This window comes from Loxodonta africana, chromosome 3 (assembly GCF_030014295.1).
Source record: "Loxodonta africana isolate mLoxAfr1 chromosome 3, mLoxAfr1.hap2, whole genome shotgun sequence".
Classification (NCBI taxonomy): domain Eukaryota; kingdom Metazoa; phylum Chordata; class Mammalia; order Proboscidea; family Elephantidae; genus Loxodonta; species Loxodonta africana.
Window position 1 is genome coordinate 98,613,976 of NC_087344.1, and position 20,354 is coordinate 98,634,329.

At 40.3% G+C, this 20,354-nt stretch overlaps 1 protein-coding gene across 10 annotated transcripts in view; it reads left to right on the forward strand.

Annotated features, from left to right (window-relative positions):
• FGGY (FGGY carbohydrate kinase domain containing) overlaps window positions 1-20,354 on the forward strand; it is a 566,317-nt gene that overhangs the window by 109,254 nt on the left and 436,709 nt on the right. For all 10 annotated transcript variants that reach the window (XM_003411156.4, XM_023549536.2, XM_064282044.1 and 7 more), the window contains one exon: window positions 10,506-10,594. In XM_003411156.4, the coding sequence (XP_003411204.1) occupies window positions 10,506-10,594 (89 nt within the window). The remainder of the gene's footprint in view (window positions 1-10,505; window positions 10,595-20,354) is intronic.

Genomic DNA, 20,354 nt, shown 5'->3' on the forward strand with positions numbered 1-20,354 from the left:
AGTTCATCTTAGTCTGGAAGCTCTGCTGAAACTTGTTCAGCATCATAGCAGCACCCAAGCCCCTACTGAGAGACGGGTGGTGGCTCTACATGAGGTGCACTGGCCAGAAACCAAACCTGGGTCTCCTGCATGGAATGTGAGAACTCTACCACTGAATCACTACTACCCCATCCCATAATTAGTACAGATTGAGGAAATGGAAGTATAGAATAGTTAAGTAGTTTGCTCATAACCATACAGCAATGAACTATGAGAGCCATGATATGCATCCTTGCAGTCTGACTCTGGATCTTGTGCTCATAGCTGCTGTACTATGCTGCCTCTAGTAGAGGGAACACAGTGTGCAAAGGCACATCAGAGTATAGCAAAAAATTGCATTAGGAGAACTGCCATTTTATCAGTCTGTTTGCAGAGTCAGAAACTGGGGGTGCTGATAGGTGAAGGTGTTTAGAGGTGAGACTAAAGAGGAAGCTTGGAGTCAAGTCACCAAAAACCTTACAACTCTTGCCCCCTCTACAGGGCCCTTTGACAAAAGATTCAGGATATGTTGCTAGAAGAGATCCGGAGTTCATGAATGCTGATCTTATTCTACTAGTTGAGTTGTGAAGAACTTTCTCAGTTGGGTCTCTTGTCCGTGCCCTACAGGAAATGATAGTCGAACTCCTCAACAGTGGTATAAATGAACAAAGAAGTCAATAAAAAATGATAATTGAAGCAGCAAAGTACAACCATCCTTTATGGATTGGGGATATGTGAAGTTTGGGTTGAAGGACATTTGGTGAAAGAAGAAGGAGTGTCACTCATGTGAGCCTGCTAGTCTGGACCAACACCAGGTTGTCCTCAGATGTCCCAAAGCACTTGACATTTGATGGAGCACCTTCCTCGCTGCAGCCCCCTCCAGTGGTGCTTGGCAGACATTCAACAGGGTGCTGCACTGACCCAGGAGTCCAAGCCAGGAAGTGAATGAATCCATTTTCCAATTAAAATGAAGCTTCTCCAAAGGACCTGCTCACCCCGAGAAGTGAAATTTATCTTCCTGGCAGTCTGGCTTGGCTAGAATGTATCTCTGCTCCTAAAACAGACTGTGAAAATCCATTAACTTGAATGAAAAAGAGAAACTGGGACAGTTCTTATTCACAACCTAATCCATTTATCCATTCATTCCTTATTTTCATTTTCACAAACTCTTATTACCATCTATGTCTCTGCTCATTCATTCATTTATTAGTTCATTCAGCTAACATTACACATCACCTATATATCATATACAATGCTAGGTCCTAGGAATAGAGAGGTTAAAAAACACAGTCCCTGCCTTTTAGGAGCCTTCTGTCTAGTGGGGAAGAAAGATGTGTAAACAGATGATGGAAATTGCAGTGATAGGGAAAGACAGAGTGTTTTGGGAGCACAACATAGGAGCACCTAACTTAGGGGATCAGGGACGATTATATGGCATGGGCAACACGTGAGTTGAGTCTTAAATGATGAGTACGTGTTGGCCGGGTGAACAAGGGAGGACATTCCAGATACGGTATGAGTAAATATATAATGGTGAGAAAAACACAATGTATGTATATGTATAATTCTAATGTAGTGTCTTAGGAAATGGTCAGAGATGAAGCTGAAGAGTAAGGCATGGGTCATATATGCTGTGTTTATGAATTTGACCTTTAACCCCAAAGGTAATAGAAGGTTTTGAAGGGTATAAAGCATACTAGATTGAAAGCTCCCTTTGAGTGGGGGCTGTGTCTGTTGTTTACACTTGTTCCCTAGCACCGAGCACAGTACCTGACACATGGAGGATATCAAATTAATACTCACTGAATAAATGAGTTATTTATATAGTCAGATGTGTGTTTTACATAGGTCATTCTATCCAGCGAAAAAGAGGAAGACCTCCAATGAGATGGATTGACACAGTGACTGCAACAATGGGATTAAGCATAACAACGATTGTGAGGATGGCCCGGGACCAGACAGTGTTTCTTTCTGTTGTACATAGGGTCACTATGAGTCAGAATCGACTCTATGGCACCTAACAACAACAACATTCTCTTCTAATTGGCTGTGTAGAGGGCAGGAATTGAAGAGATAAGACTTGGAAGTTAGAAGGCTGTGTAACAGACTACTTCAACGTGGCTTAAAAATTATTTACATCACAATTTCGCATGTTAGTAATTTGGGAAGGGCTCAGACAAATAATACTTTTGGTCTCTGCTAAACTCATTCAAAAGTCTCTGGAGAGTTGCTGGGTTGAGTTTTCAGATCTTGGCTTTGGTCAGCTCACTCACATGCCTAGAGCCTTGGCTGGCATGGTTTGTCTCTGCTTCATGTGCTCCCTCATCCTCCATCAGGCCAGCCCTAGCTTCCTCACAGGGTAGAACTACACTCCAAGAATGTGAAAACAAAGTCTTTTGAGGCCTCAGTTTGGAAGTAGCACAGTGGCGCTTCTGCTTCATTCCACTGGCAAGTTATAAGGCCAGTTCCAATTCAAGTGGTGGAGAAATAAATTCCTCCTCTTGATTAGAGGAGCTGCAGAGTCATATTGCAAAGGTCATCAATACGAAGAGGGGAAGAATTGTGGCCACTTTTATGGAATACTGTAGATGATATAGCAATAATACAGGTGACAAAATATGATGGACTGAAAATGGGACAGTGAAGATGGGGGTGAAGAGGTGGTTACAGCCATGAATTAATTCGGAGTTTAAATTAAATTCCAAGATCTTCTTACCCAATCCAAAACCTTCTCTACATGTTAGGGTTCCCTCCCTCCTTCCCTTTTTTCCATAGATAATACTACTCATAAGGATAACAACAGAATATTGTCTAATATTGTGCTGGAAGATGAGTGCCTCAGGTTGGAAGGCACTCAGAAAAGCTGCCTCCTCAAAGTAGCATTGACTTTAATGATGCAGATGGAGTAAAGCCTTTGGGACTTTCATTTGCTGGTGTGACACAACTCAAAATGAAAAGTAACAGCTGACACAGTAGCTATAAGAATGAACTCAAATGTAACAGTGATCATAAAGATATCAGAGGACTGGACAACATTTCATTCTGTTACATACAAGGTCGTTGTGATTCGGGGGCAACTCTGCAGCGCCTAACAACAAGTGACCATGCCATCGCTCTCCTGTTCCTCCTATCACTTCTGCATGTTATTATGCTTTAGGAAGGCAGACAGATGGACAAGCACAGGACTAAGTATTAGAGATCCAGATTTTAGTTTTTTCTGCCACTTCTCTGTTGTATAACCTTGATGTTATGGATTGAATTGTGTCCCCCCAAAAATATGTGTTGTAAATCCTAACCTCTATGCTGGTAGTTATAATCCCGTTTGGGAATGGGTTGTCTTTGTTATGTTAATGAGGCAGGATTAGTGTAGGGCATGCCTTGAGTCAATTTCTTTTGAGTTATAAAAGAGATTAAACAAGCATGCAAGGAAGCAGAGGTGGGGGAAGATGGATGCCACACCATATGAAGATTACTAAGGAGCCAAAGAATAGAAGCTGAAGAGACAATGACCTTCCCCAAGAGTTTACAGAAATGGAAAGCCTTACCCTAGAGCCGGTGCCTTGAATTTGGACTTCTAGCCTCCTAAACTGTGAGAAAACAAATTTCTCTTTGTTAAAGCCATCGACTTGTGATATTTATGTTATAGCAACACAAGATAACTAAGACACTTGATCATGCTTCCTCTTTGGGCTTCCGTTTCTTAATATGCGAAGTGTCGTTTGTAACTTCTTGCCTTCCCTGCCTTAAAGAATTACACAGATCAGAGGAGATGCACGTGAAAGTGCTTTGAAAACTATGAAGCACTGTAGCAGTCATTAGAGTGAATCTTGTTGATGTATCAAACACAGTACATTATTTTATTTGATTCTCACTGCATCCTGAGATAGATGCCAGGAATATGGCATTTGAGGAAACTGGGGCTTAGAGAAATTAAGTACTTTGCCTAAAACTGCACAACTAATAATTAAACACAGGTCTGGCTAACTCCAAAGTTCTTAGACCCCACATACCACGGCCTTATTTTCCTAATATGTATGGTGGGATTACACTTCTGGACAAAGCCTGCCTTGCTGAATATGATCAGTATTCAATAAAATGATAACATTTTTATGTTTGGGAAGTCACCTTTAGTTAGGAGTAAAAGTTTACCTTTCTGTACAGCAGTGGGGTTGCAGGGGAGGTGGGAGATTACATGTAAACCCAGTTTTGGGCATTAAATAATTTAAATTATACAGTGGAATTATTTTATCTTACAAATAAATTTTATAATAGCACAGTTGAACAAATCTTTCCCTAAGGGGGGTAGTCTATCTTGTCAGTTTAGACTTCTGTTTCTCAGATATCTTCTCAGCAGTAGCATAGATATTTATTCTATTTGACCTTTTAGGCTTCAGCTCAAATCTCTCCTCCAGGAAGCCTTTTCTGGCTACCCCAGCCCCAAAGCCCTTGCCTTGCTCTGAACCCTGTCTGTGATTACTCATTTGAGGCAGATATATAGCCACACACAAAATATTATGATAAAGTTATGAAGCTGACTCACCAGTCCTTGGTATCAGGCTCATTACATTATTGCCATACATCATCTTATTAATTACCTTTTTCTTTGCGTGGATCTTTCTCCAGCAGCATTGTAACTTTCTTTTAAAGGGGCCTGGCTTTAAATTTCTTTAAACCTCCTGAAATGTCTTTTTTTTTTTTTTTCCCATGAGTTAGGCTTGGCTTTTACCCTCCAGAAGTTTGTCACTTCGAGGTGGACTTTGGCCCATGAATGTATAATTAGGATATAGCTTGAGATGGAAGGCTTCACAGAGAAGGTGACACTTGAACTGGATGTTCGATAATGGGAGCAGATGGGGAAGCCAGTCCAAGTAGAGCGACCAGCATAGACAGAGGCATGGAAATATAGAATAGCATAATGCATTTGGGGAAGGAAAAGGAGTTAGGTGTGGGCTGAGAGAGAGTGCCAGGTGATGGGAAATGGGCCTGGAAGTTAATCATAACAATGGTAATGGCCAGGTTGGAGCCAGACTATTTTGTGTCCTGAGAACCATCCTAAGGAGTCATTGTGATTCTAGGCAATGAGGGGCTCTTGAACCATTTTAAACATAGAAGTAGAATGGTAAATTTTAAGATTTTAGAAAGATGCCTCTAGTAGCACAAATCTTTCAAGTTATCTGCCTATCTGACTTGAAATATTCCCAGTGTTTGGTCTTGTTCTTGTGGGTGGGCATTTGAAACACAGTTGTTTCATTCATTCTGGGAAGTTCTGGTTGGTGATTCTGACCTCATCCATGTTTCCAGCATCATTTTTCTTTTGAGAATGACATCGAGGATTAAGTTTCTTCCTGAAACACCTTTCCTCTATAGGCTATCAGCCTGTACCCTAATTTGGAATCTTGAATGTAGAATGAGGAGAAGGTTTTGCTTTTTCATGAGTAGTTGTGCTGGAAAACAACATCATGATTACTCAGAATGTTTGGGCAGGATCGTTTATTGAGTGGGGAGTTAGGGAGCTCGGCCCCCTCCCTTTTATTTACTATACACAGCAGATAGCCCAGATAGAATCTCTGTGCAGCTAATAACAAAATACTTGGCGATCTTTTTTTAACTGGAAATTCCTAGTTTCTCTTGCTGCTCATAAACCCTGGTGTTTCTCGATATACATTGCAACATCTGCCTCATTTTCCCTGCAAGCTTCCTTGGTGTCTAGAAGCCAGCAGAGACCTTACAGCTTTCCTGGGCACCTCAGTGGGAGGGAAAGGACAAAGCTCCTTCTCCTTCTCCTGAGACTGGCAGGGCAGCTGCTGCCTGGCCCTGAGTCTTGGATATACTGCTCTATTTCTACCCTCTGCTGACAGCCACAGCTGGGTGAGTTTTGAGTAGTAGCCTCCTCCCAAGAAATGCTGTGGTTTTATGAAGTAATAGATTTTTTTTTTTTTTTTTAAGTTCTTCTCTTTAGTTGCTTTCAAGCCTGGGGTATTGCTTAGCTCAACGGATTGTTATTGGAATGCAGAAGCCTTTTAGTGCCAGGTCATACACCCAAAATCACTGCTGATTTATTTTTTCTTGAAAAGACTAGTTTTTGCTAGTTGCTTGGTAACTGGAGGATAGAAATACTTAAGTCGTTCAGCACACAGAGCTCCTAGTTTGAACTGAATTCAGCTTTCACGTACTGATATACAACTGAAGTTGACATGTGTTAAGGGCATGCTGTGTGTTCTCTCTAACTTGTACAGCATTTGTACATGGAAGGTATTCTTCTGTACTTAGAAGTTAAGTGAGTTGCCCAGGATTGAAATTGAAACCTTTGAGCTTTTTGAAGTTGTATGCAAATATGTGTTTGGAAGGGCTTTTGTTAGTTTTTTCTTCTTTAAGAGTGGCGATAGCTCTATCCTGACAGTTCCAAAAGGCCAAACCCCACAGCTTTGAACAGGCCTGGGAGCCTCTAGGTGGTGACTGTGGCACAGTGGGATGGAGAACCATTCCCTTCGGAAGCCCCAGGTGACCTTGGGTTGGGCCATTGTGCTCTGAACCTCCATTTCTATATCCTGAAATAGGAGTTTTGTATATCACTGACACATCTCTGCATTGCCTTGAGCCTCAAATGAGATGAGGCACCCAAAAAACCAAGCTCATTGCTGTTGAGTTGATTCTGACTCATAGAGACCCTATAAGACAGAGCAGAACTGCCCCATAAGGTTTCCAAGGAGCAGCTGGTAGATTCGCCTTTTGCTTAGCAGGTGATCTCTTAACCACTGCACCTCTCTGTCCTATAGGGTTGCTGTGAGTGGGAATCGATTCAAGGGCAATGGAGATGAGACACAGGAGGGTACTATTGTAAACTGCTGAAGAAGTGCTAGATGGATGTAAGAAGATGACGGCTGTGTTCTGATGCAGGCCCAGCTGTTACAATAATAGAATTAATTCAGAAAGATTGAGATCTTCGCTTGGGACTGTGCCAACAGGGCAGGGGGAGGGGCAGAGAGGTTTTTCCACACAACTGGATTAAAAATCCATCCTTGGGGGCTAATATATTCTTGACTAATCTGACATCTGATGACAAAGCACTTGTGAATTATGTCACGCAGCATAGAACCAGCATGGGGTCCTCACAGATGGTCTGTCAGCATCTTGTGGTAAGGGAGCAGGCTGCTGGAGACAGTCCCTCTTATCCAGGCAAACTGTTCCCTCCTCCCTCTCTCTTTTTTTTTTTTTAATTTTGCTGACTTATCTCTGGATTTTGCTTTTGGAAGAAAGCAGAGAGTACTGGTATCTTCTGCTCTGAGAACTCATACTTCTGGCAACATTTTGTTTTTGGTTCCTCATCCTATAGAAGGCTAGGGGTCTCTGCCTTTTGACTGATGAAGCCAATATGGTCTCAAGAAGAAATGAAGCTTACAGGTGATCAAATGGAATGAGCAAATGATTGAACAATATCATTGGTATCACATGCTAGCATATCACTTTGATTCCACTTGGATGACTAAGGTGCACCTGATCCAAGAAAGCCATGGTCTTTTCAGTTGCCTCATATGCATGTGAAAGCTGGATAATGAAAAAAAGAAGAAGAATCGACACATTTCAATTGTGGTATTGGCAAACAATATTGAGTATACACCATGGACTGGCAGAAGAATGAACAAATCAGTCTTAGAAGAAATACAGCCAGAATGGTTCTTAGAGGCAAGAATGGCAAGACCTCATCTTCCTTACTTTGGACAGGTCATCAGGAAATATCAGTTACCAGAAAAGAACATCATGTTTGGTAAAGTAGAGGGTCAGCGAAAATGAGGGAAACCCTCCATGAGATGGATTGAAGTGGTAGCTGCAATAATGGGCTTGAACATACCAAAGATTGTGAAGATGGCACAGGACCGGGTTATGTTTCTTTCTGTTATATAGAAGGTCTCCATATGTTGGAGCCAATTGTATGGCAACTATCAACAACAACAGCTCCCTCAACTATCCAGCCCCCAACCCTCCTGGTATGTTTCTTTTTGGCAAGAGGCCTGAAGTTCTCTTTGAGATATTCTACTTGGGTTCCATTGTCCACAGTGGCTGTCTACATGGCTACAGGCTGAAAGCCTCCATTATTTAAGGTCTTAATGATTGCATACAAGATCTAACAGAAGCAGTTGTTTTCTGATTTGAGGAAAGTTATTCAGCTTTGGCTTGAAGTGCTAGTTGTTGCTGTAGTGGATTTGGTGGTTAATTTCTGGTGATCAGCCTTAGATTTCTGAAGTCCTTAGAAGGAGGCTGCCTTTTTTCCTTTTCCTTGACCACCAACATCACTGAAACCACAAAGCACATGGAAATAGATATTTAGAACTATCCAAAAGATGTACTATTAGTCTTACGTAGTTTCAAAGGCTGCCATTTTCTGATTGTGGCCTGTTGATATATGAACATACTACTAGTTCATAGCTGTGTTAGGTATTAGTAGTAAATTTTAAGTTTTGCTTTGTTTAATGTTAAGAAATTATGGGCTTTCAAAGAGAAGTGTAGGACAGGTCCCTTCCTAGATATAAGTTCTCAGCCAAATGCTTAGGAATTTGAAACAAACAAACATAATCATATATGGGCTTAAAACTCTGCCTTTTACATCTGAACCCTTTTGATGTTGTTATTGTTTAATGGGTCCCTGTTCCTGAGACAACACTTAGTTTACCGGCACACTGATATCTGTGTTCATGTAGTAGTGGTATGGAAGGAGTATCAGAAATAGGAGGAACTCACAGAATTTGAGAGTAAATGTGGGTTAAAGATCCATATTTGTAAAATGGATATAATAGCAACCAGGGATTTTGTGTAGCTCTAATGAGATAGATAACACATGTGGACATCCTTTATAAACCCTGAAGCACTCCTTATATGAGAGGGTTTGAAAGGTGACACTGTAGTTTGTCTCTCTGTCCAACAACTATTTATTGAGAGCCTATTGTGTGTCACTCTGTAGCAGGTACTGGGATATGTCTTGCCATGGTTTTTTGGAACTTCTGCATTGTTGCCCTTGGGCTCCGAAAGATACCCTTGTGCTTATGATAACTCCCTTTTCTTGTAGCCTCTGAGGAAGGAGTAATTGAAATCAGGACCTGGAAATTTTCCTGGATAGTAGGAAGCCTTTCTTGATGCTGCTTCTGTTTGCTTTACTCTTCTCTTTACGAAGTTCTACTTCTCTAGGTAGAGGTACTTGGCAGAAAATGGCTACTTTACAGTTTCCAAGTTTCTCTCTGCTCCAATTCCATGCATAGTCAGAGTTTCAGTGGCTCCACTTGGATCCCAGTTCTAAATTTCTGGGAGAAGGAATCTGATTAGCTCAGTTAGGTCACATGTGAATCCCTGGTCCAGTCAAGCACCCAAATATGGTAAGGGGACCAGAGTTATGTAGTACCTACTTGGCAGCTGAGCATCCACTCCTGTGGTGGGGGAAAGCAGGGAGACAGTCATCATAGGGTATCATATGAACAAGATTGACATGATCCTTGACTTCATAGAGATTACAGTCTAGCAGGAAAGAAAGCTATTGCACAAATAATTTCAGGCTGAAATAAAGGGAGGTATGAGTTGTATGACAGCCAGACCTAACCTTGAGTAGAAGGTCCTGGAAAGCCTCCCTGAGGAAGGGTATATAGAGGTTAATCAAAGAGGGCAGGGGACATGGATCCTGGGAGGGAAAAAGTGGTAGGTGAGGAAAGAATGTTCTAGACAGAGACAACTGCATACTTGAAAAAACCCCAGGGACAAGAAAAAATGTGGCCATTTGGAATGTGGAAGAAACAGATCTTTACAATTTTTACAATAATGGCTTGATCATTTGGCAATTTTCTTTGGCTTAGACTAGAAGTTCTTTGAGGGCAGAAACTATCTTTTCCATTGCTTTTAGAACTGGTTGGTGTGTGGAAATTTTTACATGGGAGAGCACCTTCAGTTTCAGCAAGTACTTTCTTAAAGTTGTTTTCTTCCCAGCCCACAACTGCTCAGTGTTGGAATCTCATTACATTTGTTGAAGCACATCCTCTCATCCTTCACTGGGAAGATGGATTGCATATTCCTCCTAGAGTGTATTTCCTCCGTCTCCAGGTTGGCAAAGAAGGATAAAAGGGAAATTAGAGTCATTTTTGAAAGGATCAATGCTGTGTGCCAATTTTTCTTTCCTGTATAAACCCCCCGCCGTGGAGTCAATTCTGACTCATAGCAACCGTATAGGACAGAGTAGAACTGCCCCATAGAGTTTCCAAGGAGCGCCTGGCAGGTTTGAACTGCCGACCTCTTGGTTAACAGCTATAGCACTTAACCACTACGCCCCAGGGTTTTCTTTCCTATGTAGTTACCACTTTTATATCATTCTCCCCTCCCAGTCCCTGAACAGATGCTTTAATGGGCACTGTTAGTTATACTTTTGTTTTTAAAAATTATGAAACATAATTGAAAATGAAGAGGGGCAGGAAAAACCCATTATTGATTCTTATATGTATTTCATTTGGCAGAACTTGAGAGAGACTTGCTGGGCTAAGGCGGGGCATTTCTTTGATCTCCCAGACTTCTTATCGTGGAAGGCAACAGGTGTCACAGCACGGTATGTTAATTACAAGTTGGGTTTCATTTGCACTCATCCATTCTCAGGTGTCTGCATATATATTGCTTTCTTGAGTCTCTTTGACTGGACATACTGTTTATACATCTGCATAAGATTTTGCATACTTGGAACATCTTGAATCCATCTTCCACCTCCACTGCCCATACCCCAACACCATTGTCCCTAGGAGGCCTGGCAGGTAGGTATCCAAGGTGAGGACCATTCATTAAAATTGGGCATGTTTGAAGGAGATGTGAAGAGTCCAGAGTGAAATGTGACTGTTTTTGCAACAGCACTGCTCATGTGATGTGTAAAATGGGAAATAATTTGTTTTGGCTCCTAGCATTAAGGTGGGAGATAATGTTTCTCAAAGAAGCTGATTTTAACTGGATAGATGTGTTATGAACTTATTTTGCTTGTTATATAAATGTACCTGGATCTTTCCAGATTGTAGAGGCTCATATGTTCAAGTCAACAACTATTTTTCAATAAATTACAAATGTTATAAATAAAGCATGTGCTACATTACTGAGACGCTTAGAAAATACTCATTAAGTGTGAAATTGCGACTGCAATAATTAGCAGAGTGGGTGTGTGTATGGGTATATATAGATAAGTTGGAAGTGAAATCTTAAAGTTTGGCAGGTCTGTTTTCAGGGGATACACAAGGTGTGGTAGTCTTTTCTTCTTGAAAATAATTTAAAATCTGGATTGAACAAACCTGTGAGGAAGAGGATTCTTTCCCAGATGACAGATAAGCCTGCATAAATGTATATATTAAGGGAACAGGTGTTGTGTCTTAAAGTCAGCTTATTCAGAGAGGGCTAAATTCTCCCCATTTTCTTTCTTATTTAAACTCAGGCAAAGCTGGGGATAGGAGCACCCTTTTTCCTGTGCTCCTCCTGTCTATCTCATTTTGTAGGGTTTGGACCTTTACATGTAGGGAGTTGATAAGAGTGTCATATTTCAGCAGCAGGGGCTGCCAGAAAGGAAATAGTGTTTCATAAAGCACATCATCGTTCATGTTGATTATTGCCCCCATGAAATGATCATTAGCCAAGGTCTCAGGTGGAAGGAGTCCACATGCATACGAAAATGGCCTTCACCTCTCTCTGCGGGTGAAGGCTCTGGAGGATTGGCCTGAACTTCACTCTGTTATCACAGGGCAGGGGCAATGTGTGGATAAAGGTCTCATCTTGGGCATTTTTCTTTTGTTCTGACATTGATTTTTCAAAATTATTTCTGGAAGGACTTTCCTCCAGGTTTTTTTTTTTTTTTTTTTACCTTTGTGTAATAGTGAAAGAAATTTGTGGTTTGATCATTTTAGCCAAATGGACTTATTAGTCAAAGTGATGTTAACAGTTGCCAATAGGCAGCTCATTTAACAGAACTAGAAATGGAGGATGACCTTACTTTCCTTCCTGTTTTCTCCAGGTGTTATTCAACCCAGCACTCTGACTTCCTTCCTGGTTCTTTCTGATCGTTCTGGATAGTCCACCCCCTCATTTCCTGATGTCTGTTGCCATATTAAGATACAAGGAATGAGCTTTTTGAAGCTAGCTCTAGCTGAGATAGATTTAAATGCAATGATATTTATATACACCCTATAGTCACAGCGTGACTCGACTTGTAGACTTTGATTTTGTCACACACTGGTTGTGTGACCTTGTGCATGTCCCTTCACTTGTTTGAGTCTCACTCTCATTATATGCAAAATGAGAATCATGATACCTAACTTGCAAGATTGTTATGAAAGTTATACAGTAAAACCTATGAAAGCTGGAAACTGTGTAAGGTGGAAACCTGTCAGATAAGGGTAACTCAAATATTTTCCACTAACACAAGCAATAGAAAAGTGGCAAGACTGTGTACCCTGTCAAAGATGAAAAACTTTTGAGATGTGGAAAAACAAAGTAGCCTGATTTATAAGGATCACCTGACTTATTTAAATATAGATCCCCAGGGCTTCCGGTTTTAAGCCCACTGAATCAGAATCTCCAGGGGAGACCTGGAAATTTGTGTGTTTAAAAGGTGCCTCAGGTGCCTGTAGGATCATGGACAACATTGCCTAACCAAATATTCATGAAAGTAGTATGTGACTCTAAGGTGCTCCGCACATGTGAGGGATTGGGATTTTTTAAAGGGCCTAATGAGTTTTGTGGAAACCCTGGTGGCGTACTGTTTAAGTGCTATGGCTGCTAACCAAAGGGTTGGCAGTTCGAATCCTCCAGGTACTCCTTGGAAACTCAATGGGGCAGTTCTACTCTGTCCTATAGGGTCGCTGTGAGCTGGAATCGACTCGACGGCGCTGGGTTTGGTAGTTTGGTTTTAATGAGTTTTTTAAGGAGCCCTGGTGGCACAAGGCTTAAATGCTTGGCTGCTAACTGAAAGGTTGGCGGTTCAAACCCACTCAGAGGCTCCATGGAGGAGAGACCTGGCGATCTGCTTCTGTAAAGATCACAGCCTAGGAAACCCTATGGGATAGTTTTACTCTGTCACATGGAGTTGCTGTGAATTGGAATCCACTGGATAGCACCTAACAACTCCAACTATGAGTTTTGTGAATTTAAAAATGAAGAGCTTCTTGTTGACCTATCAGAACATGCTTGGGGGCTTCTATTCCCTGCCCTTGACAGTCTTAGACTCTGCGGAAGAAGAATGGTTAAATGATCAGAAATTATTTATTGGCTGTCCCATCATCACTGCCATTTATTATTGGCTGGAATACTTGTGACTCATTCTGTTTTCATTAGTATATATTTACATCCCCATCCCTCCCCCCCTCCGCCCCCATACTTGATACCTTCAGAGGCCTCCTGCTATTTTCTTCCTTTCCAGTTACCTTCTCTTCCAGAGCAGAGCCTTTGGATCTTGGGGCACTGAATTCTCTTGCAGTGATTGGATGCCCTTTCCCTGGCCTGCCTACATCTTATATCTTTCTTCCGTTGTTTCCCCCATCTCTCAATTCTGTGTGGTCAGGGTGAAACAAGTAACTCCTGTAAGCTTTCTTGATTGTAAAATGAGAATGAGGAAAACACCTATACTCCTTGGGGTTCTTATATGGATTGAAGGCGGTAACAGAAGGAGCCTCTGGGTGGCCCAAACGGTTAAGCTCTAGATTACTAGAAAAAAGGTGGGTGGTTCAAATCCACCCAGAGGTGCCTTGGAAGACAGGCCTGGTGATCTGCTTCTGGAATGTCACAGCCTTGAAAACCCTATGGAGCAGGTCTACTCTGCACGCATGGGGACAGGTTGCCATGAGTCGGAATTGACTCAATGGCAACTGACAACAAGAACAGATGGAAAAACCTCCAATGCTGTGCTGAGAAATTTTTTAAAAAGAATTAGCTGTTCTATTTAGTTCCCTTTATCCATTTTAGCAGGGAGTCAATGTTAATTTTATAGCACAGTGGAAAGACAGAAGTCCTTGTCAGACTGACTTGGGTTAGGTATCTCTACCATATACCGTCTTTGGGAACCTTTTAAGCAAGTTATTTACCCCCCTGCACCTCAGTTTCTCATCTGCAATCTCTCTCAGTGTTGGTGAGAAAGTTAGAGGTACTGTGGATAAAATGCAGTACATATTTACTCAATGAATGGTTTTTTAATGAAAAATCCCCATTATCTGTCCCCTCTTCGAGAATAAGGGAGACAAGGGTCTGAATTTTTGCCAATGCCAAAAAACTTTGTTTGGGCAATAGAACATGAACTTGGCATCCTCTGGGCCAAGGAGAGGTTCAGATTTGGTGTTTATTTGGCTCTTACGTGTGATTGTTTTGGGAGGTTTTGGAGAACTGAGTGCCAAAAAGGCTAGGGAGTGTTATTTTTTTGTTTTTATTTATTCTAGTGGATTCAAGGCTAACAGGTGATCAGATTTCACCTTGTCTTAAAGCTTTCAAACTTGTTTTTGGTAGTGATCCAAAACAAGAGGTACTGTGTAAGAAGTCTTCCTCCTCCTCTACTTTCTCTTCTCTGTTTTCTTCTCCTCCTCTACCTTTTTTTTTTTTTTTTGCTTTCTCCCCTTAAGCTATTGTTCTCTTCCTCCAAAATATGGCAAGTACTCATGTTTATCTGTGTCACAGTGAAAATTACTACCTGACCTCTGACTGAACTGTAATTCAGTTCCATTCTTTGTATTATATTAATATTTTTATTGTTAATGATAATAATGGTATTCACTTAGTGCTTTTGCTTTCCTTGTCCTAGGCATATTAATAAATGTTAAATCCTTTAGTCCTCACAACCACTGGATAAAGCACTAAGGTGCTGTTATTACCATTTTACAAGTATAAGAATTGAAGCTGAATGCTTTAGAATTTGCCACATTCTGGCCATTGAATGGGAAACTGTCTAGAATTTTTGTAACATGAGATATGGAAAGTCATAAATTTGATTAATAAAATTTTGTATAAGCAGACTAAAGCATATTCATTTATATAAAACCTGCTAAAGAGATTTGAGGAGACTGGGTAATATGTAAGATAAAAACAGCAATAAAAAATGTAAAGGCATCAGAATGGAGTAAAAATATTAGCAGAATAACTAAGGTGAAGCTAAGAGTTTTATAGATGCTATAAGGTTCTGCATAATTACTGGTAGTTATAGGCTGCGCATTTGTTTTTGAGCTTCCTAGTGGCCACATCAAAGATGGAACATGATTAACTGAGTGAACAGATTAAAAATCTGATAATTGTTCAGGAAAAGTACAGCTCTTTCTAGCACTGAGATCTGAGAGAAATTTCTCCTAGATAACCAAGAGTTGGCAATATTCTATAAATTACCAAAGAGTACATCTTCTTGGTTTATTTTTTTACATAAGCATTTTACTTTTGAATAGTTTTAGATTAATGGAAAAGTTATGAAGATAGTACAGAGAGTTCTCATATATCCCACACCTGATTTTCTCTATTATTATATCTTACATTAACATGGTACATTCGTCACAATAAATGGATATTGATACATATTAGTAACTAAAGCCCATACATTATCAGTCTTTTAATGTCCTTTTTCTGTTCCAGGTTCCCATCTAGAACGCCACATTACATTTAGTAGTGATGTCTCCTTAGGTTCCTCTTGGCTGTGATAGTTACTTAGACTTGCCATGTTTTTGATGACCTTGACAATTTTGAAGTGTATTGGTCAGATATATTGAAGATTGTCCTTCAATTGGGATTTGCTTGTTGTTTTTCTCATGATGAAAGTGGGGTTATGGGTTTTGGGGAGGAAGAACTCAGAGGTAAGGTGCCATTCTCATTGCATCATATTGAGGATGCATACTATCCACATGGCTTATCACTCACTACTGCTGTTGACCTTGATCACCTGACTGAGGTAGTGTTCATCGGGTTTCTCCACAGTAAAGTTACTCTTCCTCTCCCCTTCCCCTTTCCAGGCTATACTCCTGGAAGGTATCACTATGCACAGTCTATACTAAAGGAGTGGGAGTCATGCTCCAGTCCAGAGGGCAGGGTACCTACATAAATTCTTCTGAATTCTTCCGCATGGGAGATTCGTCACTTCGCAGTTTGCTTATTTTTGCTACTTTGGTCTAAAAGAAATTGATGACCAGGTCTCTTATGTACAAGAGGCAATTCAGAGGAGCATTTTAGCATTTCTGAGACATTTCTGTGGTGTAAGGGAAAATAGGGCTGCATAAAAATAATCTCACATTTCTTTATTTTCCCATATATGTCTCACTATTTTATTTATATAGTTATATTTCTTTATTTTCCCTTCCATCTGTCCTCCAGTTCACTGTATGATTCTGTGTAGGTTGTCAGTAAATATTCTATCTTTAACATAAAATTAATGAATTTATGGTTTTTAGAAACTATAATCCCTTTTAAAATAGCAATTGTTTTATTTTTTGCATTTTTCTTATGTTTTGGTTTATCATAGGTATTATTGTGTTGTTATTGTTCTTATGGTTATTTGCTAATCTGTTAGGAGAAGATTATGGTTGGGTTATTGATTCAAATCTGTGGTCATGTTCCAAATGCAGTCTCTAGGATCTCAAGAATAGTACCATTATTTAGGCTCTTTTTCTACCTCTTTTTTGTTTTTTTTTCAATCTACTTTGCACAACTGTTTTTTTTTTTTTTTTAATTTATACCATATCTGTTTTTCCATATTAATAATTATTCTCTGAAAATACGGTTTTGATACCTGTGTAATAGTCTTATCATACGTCAGTATATCTGTATCAATTTTGCCAAATTGTTGGGCTGAAAATGGTATCTTACTGTTTTAACTTGCATTTCTTTGATTCTTAAATATAAATAATTTTTTCTTATATTTATCTACCACCTTTTTTATTAATTACCTATTTGTGTCAGCTAGGTCCCTGGGTGGTGCAGATGGTTAAGGGCTTGACTACTTGCTGAAAGGTTGGCATTTCAAATCCACCCAGAGGTGCCACAGATGACAGGCCGAGCGATCTGCTTCAGGAACGTCACAGCTTTGAAAACCCTATAGAGCATTTCTACTCTGAACACATTGGGATTCCAGTGTTTTTGTAAATATTGATGAGAACTCGTTATAATATTGTTTGTTCTGTATTTTTACCCAGATGTCATTTTTGAAAAATTTCAAACCTATAAAAAAGTTGAAAGAATGGTATATTGAACACCCATGTGTTTTGCCTAGATGATCAGTCATTAACATTTTGGTACTTTTGCTCATGAGTGTGCACATGCTCTTCCTCTCTCTCACTCGCTGTCTTATATGCATATATGTGTTTATTTTTTTGAACCTAAATTCTGCAACATGATTGTCCAAGAATACCAACATGCTCCGATTTAACCACGGTGCCATTATCACGCTCAAGGCAATTAACATTAGCTATTATTTAAACTCATAAACATATGAACAATCAAGAAGATGGCATAGGTCTAGGCAACTTTTTGTTCTGTTATATATAAAGTCACTATGAGCTGGAGTCCGTGTGATGGCACCTAAAAAAAACAACAACAACAACGAAATTGTTGTTGTTAAATGTTCGAAGTGTCACTCACCCTTTTTCACCGTTGGGGTTCTGACTGATAGCGAATATGGACAAAACAGATTAGCTAAAGGAAGAATGAGAGATTACTTTACTGACTTAGAAAATACCCTTTAACCTGTAATATACAGGGTTTCTGGTATACTGGATGGATAATGCCGCTCGAAAGTGAGGCTAAACCAGCACCTGCATGTTCAGGTGTATGTGCATATATATATGTGGGTGTGGGTGGGCAGGAAGACCAGATGTCCCAACCAGATCCAAAGCTAATAACCTAGTCAACACCTTGAATGCAGACCCTGCTCACATGTGCTTACTTAGTAGGAGATCAACACAAGCTGGTTGCACCTCGGCATAGGAAATGAAGGAGTGGGCTTAATGTTGTTCTGGGCATGAATTATCACCTTGTCTTTAACACTGGGCTCCTTAAAATGTGTCTTAATATATTCCAGTCTCTGAATAATCACATGAATCACTCTTAGCCTCTTGGAGAAAACTAAGTTAGGGGATGGGGCACAAAGTCAGTTGTGTTTCTGCCAGTGCTGCTCTGAGTGGAGGGAGTAGGTTGGATGGACGTCTCATCCTCCCTAGTGGCTGAGGCAGCAACGTAGGGGGCAGGAGGAAGAGCCCACATTCTAATGTCTGCATTTGGAGATATGGTTCCAGCCTGTGTCCCTTCCTCGGTGCTGGCCTACTAATCCCCTTTTCATTTGCATTTCCAAGATAAGACTTGAAATTATTTAATGGAAGCAAAACTGATTGAATTTAGGCCATCCTAGAAGTCACACTTATTGGCCAGACCTTGGTTGAAATATTTTGATGAGGATTTCCCAGCTAGTGTCATAAAAGTAAAGGGTTCCGGAAAAAAAAAAAAAAAAAAAAAACAGTTATTCATTGTATGTTTGATGATAAAGGTCTTTGATTTGCATTGTTTTATGGTTGTGTTGAAGGGTGATTTCTCAGAACAGTGGCATAAAACAGCTGTTCTAGGTTCTAGGAAGGACGATGTAGCTATTGTCTCTCATCAGCAGATATTTTAGTATATTTAATAATGCTGAGAAATGACCTGTAAATATTAGATTTCTTTTATCCTTGTTTTTGGGAAAGAAGTTTGTTTTCAGTAGAAAACTCAAAGTAGCAATGGCTTAAATACATAAGGGTTCATTCTCTCTCGCAAGTAAAACCCTATTAAATTCAGATATGCAGAGTCCTGGTTGAGTTATAACAGATATATATATATCTCATATATATTTTAGACCCTTGATGTCATCAAGGACACTGGCTCTTTTGACATTTTTACTTCACCATGTTCAGCCTTGACTTCCATTCTCAAGGTCACCTCATCGTCCAAGATGGCAGTTAGAGTCCCAGTTATCAATTCTACAAAAAGAAGGAAGGAGGGGCTATAAAAGGGATTTATCACACATCTGACTAGCCTTCTTTAAACAACCTTCTCAGAAGATTTGTATAGTACTCTGTTTATACATCATTGGCCAACGCTTAGGCTTATGGTCACACCTAGAATGCAGCCTGGGTGTTGAGATGCATTGCTACCTGCATAAAAATGGGATTTTCTTACTGAAAAAAGAAACAGGGGAGACTTGATACTGGGCAGGCAGAAGGGCAATCACAAAATTATAATTTCCCTGTAAATTACATTAACCAATAGCCCAGATTCTAATTTCTACTCCTATGGTAGTGACAGGGAGGGGGATGAGGGTGGTAGAGGTCATGGAGGAATGTGGAATATAGTTTGAAGCAACTGTAACTCACAATTTCCTTCCTTCATTCATTCTTTGAATATATATTTATATAGCACCAATGAGATATCCACTTGGAAACCCTGGTGGCGTAGTGCTTAAGTGCTACAGCTGCCAACCATAAGGTCAGCAGTTCAAATCCACCAGGCGCTCCTTGGAAACTCTATGGGGCAGTTCTACTCTGACCTATAGGGTCGCTATGAGTCAGAATCGACTCGACGGCAACCGATTTGGCTTTTAAGCCTGCTGTAGATAGCCACACATTTATTTAACTATTCAGACTCACTGAAGGGCTGGAATCAAATAGTCCTGAGCTCAAATTTTTGCTCTGCTGCTTATCAGCTGTGTGGATTTGGGCAAGTCATTTAACTCCTGTCAATATCTGTTCCCTCTTATAATTGAAGGAGACCAAAAACCAAATGGAGTTGCTTTTTGGAAAAAATGAAGCACCATGAGTAACCTCTAACCAGTTTCTGCTACATGCTAGTGTGTAAAAAGTATTATTTCCATGTATTATTCCTGTCTGGGTTTATGTATTTATTTTTATTTACTTTTTAATTATTAGGTGAATCCAAATTCAATCAGATAGCTTGTGGGTAGGGTTGGGGAGATGGGCCACTTAGAAACCAGATAACCAGTTTGACAGCCATTCTCCATATCCTCAGTTTAAGGGTTTATCTTGGCTTCCAGTAGATGTGATCTGAGTTCAGTGAGTCATAGAGTATGAGAGTGTTACCAAGGGTCTCAGAGCTATTTATGGGTGTGAGAAAAGAATAGGTGCTGGGGAAATCTCAGACCGGTCAGTGTTCAAAGGCTGAAAGTCCAGGGAGGGCAGGGGAGAATGGAATATGCTGGTCAGTGTGGGGGCCTGAAGGGGAAGGGGATGTTAGCTCCATGGGTTCTCATCCAGGCCTATCGAAAGCTACCAAATCAAGGCACAGGTTCTAAGTGACTCTGAGTCCTACTGCTGCCCTGCAATAAGCTACTTTGGGGCAAA